General features: G+C 45.0%; 1 protein-coding gene across 1 annotated transcript; it reads left to right on the top strand.

Moving 5' to 3' along the window:
- Positions 1-5134: 5134 nt before the first annotated feature.
- Fam240a (family with sequence similarity 240 member A) lies at positions 5135-6609 on the top strand. The gene is made up of 2 exons (XM_028787054.1): positions 5135-5283; positions 6519-6609. Exons 1-2 carry the CDS (start codon positions 5141-5143, stop codon positions 6607-6609), a joined length of 234 nt encoding a protein of 77 aa, XP_028642887.1. The 5' UTR covers positions 5135-5140.
- Positions 6610-9518: the final 2909 nt, after the last annotated feature.

A 9518-nucleotide genomic window follows, 5' to 3' on the forward strand; every position in this document is an offset into this window, starting at 1 on the left:
CAGATACCATACACAGCACACACACATACACAGAGACAGCATACACATATGTGCACACACAAAGACACCACACACATACACAGACACACACATCGTACACAGACATAGACACACATACACAGAGACACTACACACACACATCACATACACCACACAGACATGCACACACCACACACATACACACACACACATACCATACACAGATGTACACACACAGACACCACATACACACACACACACACAGACATCACACACACAAAGATACCACATATGCACACACATACACAGACACCACACACATACCTGTGCATACCACACACATACACACACAATACACACAATACACACACATACACACACATACACATGCTAATACACATACACGGTGCAAGAAGGAAGATGGGGAGGTTAATAGAACTTGCTGCAGGACCTGGGTTCAATTCCCAGCACTCACACTGGGTGACTCACAACTAACTGAAACTCCAGTTCCAGAGCATCTAACCCCCTCTTCTGGTCTTCTTGAGCACCCTACGTACATGGTGTACACACATATATTCAGGTAAACACGCACACAAAATAAAAATGAATCTTTAAAAAATAATAATAGTAATAACAGTAAGAATCTAGAAAGTGGCTAAACATTTGTAGAAATTTGAAAAGTAATCTTGTTAAAAAGTTGCTCTTAGGAAATGCTGGCCATGCAGGAAGCTCACTTTCGGTATGCACGGTCCACTGTGTAACAGTGAGACATTCTAGCTGAGAGTCCTAAGAATGACCAGTATAAGCCAAAACTCTTCTTTAAAAAAAACCTCTCAGATTCCTACATTTGGTCTTAATGCTCTAGGTAACACGAGACTTGAGGGACTGAGCTGTTGGCATGGCATCGGACTCACAGGGGACAAACGTTCTCTTCTTTCATTTGACTCCTGGAGCATGTGTTGGCTCCTCATTCAGAATAGATGCCTCACAGATGTGATCGGTTCAAGTTTTGTGTAACTGAATTAATGCTATGGTTTAAGCATTGATTAATCCGGGAGAGTGGCGCCGTGGTGACTGGAAGCCGGACAGTGAGCAGAATTAACTTCAGGCATAGTCTGGCCCGTGATGTCCTCAGTGAACAGACACAGGGGGAAGCATTGATTTCTTCAGAACAGTCCCCAGTTCTCCGAAAGAGCCTTAGGATTATTAACGCCTCTACCTCACCCTTAGGCAAAGGGAAGCGGTTGGTCTCTTTGTAAAAGCGAGGAAACGAAAACACTGGAAACATGCCTGTGACAGAATGCGCTGGCTCTCGACATGAAATGCTAACCCCAAGGCACACCCTCCCATCTGCATGGGTGAAGGCAGGGGGGCAGGAGTGAGTCTCCACACCAAAGGAAGAAACATTTCTCCACCGTTACAGAGCCTTAACTTGAGTGTAATAAAATCCATCCATTTTAGTATACAGGTTGATAAATGTTAACAATTGCATTCATCTACCCAACCCACAATTATAAACAAGAATACAGCACATTTTCATAACACTACAAAACAACCAGGACCTTCTGCAGTAAGTCTCAGCCCCCAGATCAACCAGCTTCCATCCATCCAGCTTCTGCAGATGTGGCTATGGCTCAGCAGAGACTCTGAGGAGACCGCTTCCCTCCCAGGTTATCCCTGCCTGTCAGTCAATATACATATCCCACCCCCAGAACCATCCACAAGCCCCTTGGACCAGTGAGATGTGGACTCACTTTGTCTAAACTCCCATCCCAACAGCTGACACAAGAGGTGTCTGTGTCTGTGGTAAGAATTCCCTGCCCTCTCCACTATAGCCCAAGTCAGTGCAGGGTGGGGACCCTGTCTTATCCCAGTATCAGCCTTTTGGATGAGGCAGACGGGAGTATTAGATATTTTTAATTGTCTTTACTCTTGCTTTCATATTGTCCTGAGAGTGTGTTTTTAAAGTTATCATTGATTCTTTTTGTTTTGTTTTTTGTTTTTTGAGACAGGGTTTCTCTGTGTAGCCCTGGCTGTCCTGGAACTCGCTCTGTAGACCAGGCTGGCCTCAAAGATTCTTTTTCTTTTCTAAAAAAAAAAAGGTATTTATTTTACTTGTATGAATGTTTTGCTTGCGTGTTTGTCTGTTCACCACATGTGTGCCCGGTGCCTGTGAGGTCAGAAGGGAGCATCAGACCTTCTGGAACTGGAGTTCCTGATGGTTGTGAGCCACCATGTGGGTGCTGGGAACAGAGCTCAGGTCATCTGCAAGAGCAACCATTGCTCTGAGAGGCAGAGCCATCTCTCCTGCCCCTGATTTTCTTGAAGCTACAAAGTTACCAACAGCAACCACTGAAGTTCTGCTCCTAGTGACACTGACAACAAAAACAGATTAAGGAGTTGAGGGAGATGAAAGTGAGGTACACTAGTAAAAATGATTTTTTAGGGGTGTGGTACATACCCCAGCATGCCCGTGATAGCAGAGGACAACAGGCAGGAGTCAGTTCTCTCCTTCCGCCATGTTGGGTCAAGGAATCCAACGCAGGACTAGTGGCACTAGTTACACTCCGAGCCATCTCACTGCCTGGGGTTTTCTATTTCTTCACACACATATGGAATTCCTCTGGGTGTGTGGCACCTTTCAAGGACAGAGGGAAGAAAGGGCTTCCCTGACGATCCTCTGGTGTAGGCTGTTGGGTGACATTGCTTAACCTAGAAATGATGGTTTCCCTGTCACCAAAGCATTAGATGGCAGTGAGCAGACCAGGCATAATGAGAATCAGTCACAGGCCCAGGAAACCAGACAGCACTGTGTACAAATGAAGAAAACGGACTGTGTCCTGAGATGTCAGTTATATTCCCCCAGCTCTGATGATCCCCCACCAGAGAACAGTCAGAAAGTCTGAGGTCTGAGGCCATAGTTCTAACCCTGGGAACGCTTAGTGAGTCCAGAAGTTTGAGACCAGCCAAGGAAATATAGTGAGATGCTTATCATAAAAACCCCCATTCATGGACTTCAGTGGACATCTGTAATCCTAATACTCAAGAGGTAGGAGAGAGAAAATCTGAAGTTCAAAGTTATCCTCAGCTATGTAGGAAGTTCCAGGTTAGTCTGGGCCATAGACTCTGTCTTTTTTTGTTTTTTGTTTTGTTTTTTTGTTTTTTGTTTTTCGAGACAGGGTTTCTCTGTGTAGCCCTAGCTGTCCTGGAACTCACTCTGTAGACCAGGCTGGCCTCGAACTCAGAAATCCACCTGCCTCTGCCTCCCAAGTGCTGGGATTAAAGGCGTGCGCCACCACTGCCTGGCTGACTCTGTCTTAAAAAAAAAAAAAAACCCTCAAAATTCAGAAATTTTTGAGTGCTGACACATTGTCACAGTGGAAAATTCCACATAGTGAAACTGTTTCATGCATGAAACTCTCTAAAATGATGTCTAAAATGGCATCCCTGCCACGTGCATAAGGCGTGCACCAAACACAAATGAATTTCATGTTTAGAATTGGAAAAACATTTCAGTATGCATATGTAAATATTTAAAAATCTTTAACCATTTCTGGTCTCAAGTATTTTGGATAAGATGTTCAGCTTGAAGAAAATATCCAATAAAAGAAAAAAAAAGATATTCAGCTTGTAAACGTATTCAAAACTTTATAAGTTGCAATATGCTTTAAATCTGTGACCAAGTTAAACTTAAGAGAAATACTGAAGATAAGAAAAGTGGGCCCCCTTGATTTGTATTTTTTTAAGCCAAGTCTCACTGTGTAGCGCTGGCTAGCTTGGAGCTTGCTATGTAGACCAGGCTGGCCTCAAACTCGCAGAAGCCTATCTGTCTTTGCCTCTTGAGTGCTTGGATTAAAGAAATGTATATACTATTATGCCAGGCAAGAATATTTTTAAATTCAAATTTAATTTAAAAATAATGTTTTTGATTTAGATATTTAAGCAAAGGAATATTTTAAAGATTTTACTTTATTTGTTTTAGCTTCTCAAGACAAGGTTTTTCTGTGTAGCCCTGGCTGCCCTGGAGTTCGCTTTGTAGACCAGGCTGGCCTCAAACTCAGAGATTCATCTACCTCTGCCTCCCAAATGCTGGGATTAAAGACATGCAACAACAACCAGATGGCAAGATATTTTAAAGTTTTTGATTCCTGTCTGTGTGATTGTTTGTGTGCACAAGAGTGCAAATGAATTTGGGGACCAGAAGAGGGTATCAATCCCCTGGAGCTGGAGTTACAGGCAGTTTTGAGCTGCTGGGAACTGGGATCCTCTGGAAGAAGAGTAACTGTGTTCTTGACAACTGAATCATTTCTCCAGCCTTTCCACACAGCGGTAACTGGACTGGTACTCTTCGTGTGACCCAGACTGGCTTTGAACACACTCCCCTTCTTAGTTGTGATTTGTCTGGCTGGACTTACTGAGCTCTGGGAGTTGAACAGTGTGTGTGTGTGTGTGTGTGTGTGTGTGTGTGTGTTAATAGTGATTCCAGCACTGCAGAGGCAGAATTGAGTGGATCTTTATGAAGTTGAGGACTGCATGATCTACACAGCAAATTCCAGGCCACCCAGAGACACACGGTGATACCCTGTCTTTTTTTTTTTAAAGTGAAAATTAGGGCCATCTAGCATGAGTGGTGACCATATGTGTGTATACAGACTGAAAACAGCTTAGTGTCGGTTGTGTCAAACCCTGAGATCATTCCTTGTCACACATCCCGTGGGCAGAAGGCTTAAATCTTTCAGGAGTATGGATCTTGTCAGGTTATTACTTGAGATGACACAGGTGGTTTCTGTCACCACTCAGTGAGTCACTGCCTAGCTCATGCAGGTGCCCTAAACTCACGGTACACATGCCTGTGTTTACTGCCAAGGAATGGTTCTTCTTCCAGTAAGGAAGAATGATGGAATTTTCCTCCAGGCCAGTGTTCACAGCACTCCTGTCCAGGAACACTAAGGAGTTCGTGCTTAGACCACATGCTTAAGCCATCTGTATTCAGTTCTTACTGTATGTTGACAAGGGATGTTCTCAGGAGGCTGGGTGCCTCTGGTTCTGTGGCTGGCCAGGGTCATAAGAAAACTGCAGTCTGTATTCAAATCCTGTATCCTGCAGAACCCAAGGATCATGCTCCCGGAAGGGCTTCAATGCCTCCTTTCTTTTTCAGGGGATGAACAATCAGTATGTCCGTCGAGAGGTCTTCTGTGGGAACACCTGCCATGAGCTCAAGCGGTTCTGGGAGAGGGAGATCGGCAAGCAGACGTGCTACAGAGAGTCGGAGGAGCATCGCCTAGGAAGGAGTGCGCTGAGGAAGTACGCAGCGCATGTCCGTTTTAACACAGTTTGAAAAGATTTATGTACTTTTTTTTTTTGTGATGTCTATGCAGCATGTGCATGCAGTGCCCTGGAGGCCAGAAGGTGTTGGATCCTCAGGAACTGGAATAATAGACTGTTGTTAGCTGCCATGTGGGTGATCACGACCACCTATAACTCTAGCTCCAGGAGATCCAGCACCTCTGGTGTCACTGAGTATCTGCTCTCTCTCTCTCTCTCTCTCTCGCTCGCTCTCTCTCTCTCTTACACACACACACACACACACACACCCTCACGTGCAGGAATGTGCACATATTATTTGAAATAATAAAAATAAGTCTTAGACTGTAAGATGGAGGTACTGGAGATGGCTCTGAGGCAAGTCTGGGTAACATGAAACTGTTAAAAAAAAAAAAGAAAAGAGGGAAGGAAAGGAAGAAGGATGAAGGGAGGGAGGGAGGAAGGGAGATGGAAGGAAGAAGGAAAAAAGCAGCTACAAAACAGACAGAGGAGAAGATGGCTCATGTGGTAAAACATTTGCCACGCAAGCATAAAACCTGAGTTCGATCCCCAGCCCAAACATTAAAATATTGAGGTACAGCAGTGCCCAGCCACACCCCCTGTGCTGGGGAGATGGAGGCAGGAGGATCACTAGGACCTGCTGGTTAGCCAGTCTAACTGAATTGGCCAGCTCCAGTTTAGTGAGAGATCCCTGTTATCAAAAACTAAAGTAAGGGCTGGAAGGACGGCTCTGAAAGAGAGGGATCCTCTTTCCAGAGAGTCCAGGTTCAATTCCCAGCACCCACATGAGGCTCACAACTATCTGTAATTCCAGTGCCAGGGGACCCAATTCCCTCTTCTGATCTCTGAGACACAAGGCATGTACATGGTACACAGACATGCATGCAAACAAAATATTCATACATATAATTATTTTTTAAATTAAAAATAATGTAGAGCACAACAATATAAGACACTGGACATTGATTTCTGGCCTCTGCGTGCACCCTCATACCTCTCCCCACAAGGCATACGTATGTACACACAGAAAACCCCAGTCAGAAAGTGATTCTGCCCTTTTTCACTCCAGTAAATAAATATGGATGTACATTTGACTTGCAAGTCCTCCATGTACCCCTCCTAAAACCAGAACACTGAACTGTTTCAGGGAGGACGCTTCCCAGCACCTCAGCTGTAGTGATGAGGGCCCCATCTGTGTGCGTTTCTATTTCCAGGCTCAGGGAAGAATGGAAGCAGAGGCTGGAGACAAAGCTGAGGTTGCGGAACAACCCAGATGAGGCTGAGAAGCAGACAAATGTCAGCTGAGAGCTTCCTGCATCCCCGACCAAAGCACTGAGGTCACTCCATTAGAAGTCAGTTAAACCCCACGTCCCTCTGCTTGCACGTCCTGCCCCAACGCCCCGCCCCGTGGCAGTCGTTTGCCAAATCTCCCTCTCTGCATGGATGCCAGGCTATTATTCCCAACGCCTCTGAACGTGAGCTTGTTTAATATCAAGGCCTCGGACACGGTGTTTATTTTCATATCATTTCCCTCTTGTTTGAAAATTCCTGGTCTTGCTTTAAGCATTGCATGGTATTTCTGCTCCACCATTTCACCCAGGAAACATAACTCCGTGAAGTCTTTCCTCGTATTTTCCTTTGAAGAGAAGAGCAATGAGCCCGTCTACAGAAACAGCAGCACCAGTAGTCACTGCACAAGGCTTGCTAAGAACCAGCCTCTGTGTGCATTGAACCGGCTTTCAGAAACCACATCTGTCAATAAAATATGGAGATAATTTAAATAAATCCAGTCATTTGCTAGTCCATGAGCACTCTCTTTGTCGCACGTATTTCACTGAATCTCCATGAGCTTGCACTGGTTAACTTCCAGTCTGTTAGCCCAACCAAGCCGATATCAGGCCACACCAAGGGTGTTTAGCACACAGATGCTGGACTTTGAAATGACGCTGTCACTCTGTCCCTTAGGTCCAGAAGCATAAGTATCACTGCCATTGAGAATGCAATGGTAACAGAGTCTGGGAATTTTTTTGGCACAGAGGAAGAGAGCAGAGAGATTCATAATTGTTATACATGATACCTGTAAGTCTTTAAACACAAGGGTAATTCAACTGGTAAACAGAAAAGTTATTCCCCTGGTCACATATCCATATGTTATTATTATTATTATTTATTACACTTTAAAAATATTTATTTTCATTTAAAATTTTGAGTATGCATCTGTGGTGGGGGGTGCATGCGTGCCTGTGTGGGAGTGTGTGGTGCGTGTATGTATCTGTGGTGGGTGTGCATGTGTATCTGCCAGGGGGTGGCCTGTGTATCTGTTGGGGAAAATGTGTGTGTGTATTTGTGGTGGGATATGCATGTGTGTCTGTGTAGGGTGTGCATGTGTGTGTGCATATGTATCTGTGGGGGGTGAATGTGTGTCTGTGGGGGGTTGTATATGTGTATCTGTGGGGGGTGTATATGTGTATCTGTATGGGGGTGCATGTGTGTCTGTGGAGGTGTGTATATGTGTCTGTGTGTGGGAGTGTGCATGTATGTCGGTCTATAGGGGCATGAATGTGGGTCTGTGTATGAGGTGCATGTGTGTCTGTGTGGGGGTGTGTATGTGTGTGTGGGGGGGCGTGTGAATGTGTATCTGTGTGTGTGGGTACATGTGTATCTGTGTGTGGTTGTGCATGTGTGTCTGTGTGGGAGTGTGCAAGTCTTTGGGACCTGGAGTTACAGGTGGATGTTAGCATCCCTCTGTGGGTGCTGGGAACTAAACTCCTGTCCTCAGCAAGAGCAATATGTTTAGTGCTATATTTCCCGCTGCATTAAACTTGGTATTTTGGAAGGAGCTAATATGGGAGGAGTAAGGAGAGGAAGAGGAGAAGGAAGAGGAGGAGCTGGCGGAGAGAGAAGACAGAGAGAGGGAAAATGGCGGCGTGTCTCTAGCAGTCAAAGGCAGTTGATATATCTAGGTCGGGTATTGGGTTACACCTCTAATTGTGTGGACATCTTGTTATTGAGCACTACCAACTATATAAAGCTACTGGATAATCTTTAAACAATAGAATCTCATTTCTACCAGGTACTTCGTTAATGGTGGGATGGTCTGGGCTCAGCCCAGCCTTGTGGAGACAGCGTGGGAGATTGGCACAACCATCTCAGAAAAGTGACACGTGTGTAAAATGGATTAGTGAAAGAGCTGAGATGCAGTATCAGCTCTAACTTCAAAGCAAATCCTCATTCCAAAACATGGTACTAGTTAATTAACGCCCAGGTATTCCCATTTTCAGTGATTTGTGCTCGGTGGTAACATATTTTAATCAAATACTAAAATCCATGTGTATAAGATGAGTGTTTAGATGCTAAAATCCCACTAATTAAAGAATCTTCAGTGGAGTCTGAATTGAAGAGTTCACGTGTGGGGCTGTGCATGTTTAACTGTTTCAGATGCCGGGAGCCTGCACCAGTTCCCTAGAAAATCCCGTAAGATCCGTTAGGCCTGAAAGTGGAACCTCCCTGGTGGCCTCATGTTTGAAGCGCCTGGTTCTCAGCTGCCAGCCAGGCCTCTTTTGGGAGGGTTTTGAACCTTCGGGCTAGGCATAGCTAGCCAAAGTGGTCCATTTGGGGATGGTGTTGGAGAGAGGTTACACCTGGTTCCAGCCTGAGGGTTGTGCTCCCTCAATGCCCGGATGTGACCAGCCATGCCACAGGGTCCTGCCACTACAGACTGAGCTGCTCCCAACACCTTCTATGAGAGGCTTATCCTCTAAACTGTGAGCAGAAAAGAACCTTCCTTCCCAGAAGCTGTCTGTCAGGAGCTTTGCTTCAGCACACAGAAAAGAAAAACTATGTTAGTAAGAATGTCAGCGGGGGTGGGTGGGGGGTGGGGGCAACATCAAGTTCAACTGCTGTTCCAAATCAAGGAATCCCGTCTTCCTGGTTGACGCCATGTGTCCCTCTGACTCATTTTCCATGTTCTCGCTTACGTTGGATTAATTTAAAAGGTAGGCATATCAGTGGTGTGAAGAGTGTTGAGTTGAACATAACTGAATAGATTAACAAGCTTCCGATAACAGCAATTTTGGTAATTATAAGGGGATAGCAAACTTATGACACCTAATATCAAATTATGGGCTTATTGTTTGTTCCTCTGTTTCTCCAAAAGGGTTTTCTTCCAGAAGCGTTTCCATTCCCAGTCTCAAATCCCAGTGATTCCCCAACAC

The sequence above is a fragment of the Grammomys surdaster genome, unplaced genomic scaffold, assembly GCF_004785775.1.
Source record: "Grammomys surdaster isolate TR1022 unplaced genomic scaffold, NIH_TR_1.0 125606, whole genome shotgun sequence".
Taxonomy (NCBI): Eukaryota; Metazoa; Chordata; class Mammalia; order Rodentia; family Muridae; genus Grammomys; species Grammomys surdaster.

Coding starts and splice junctions, on each gene's coding strand:
- Fam240a (XM_028787054.1), top strand. CDS start 5,141: ATGAACAATCAGTATGTCCGTCGAGAGGTCTTCTGTGGGAACACCTGC. Junction 5,284..6,518: donor GGAAGGAGTGCGCTGAGGAA/GTACGCAGCGCA, acceptor TTCTATTTCCAG/GCTCAGGGAAGAATGGAAGC.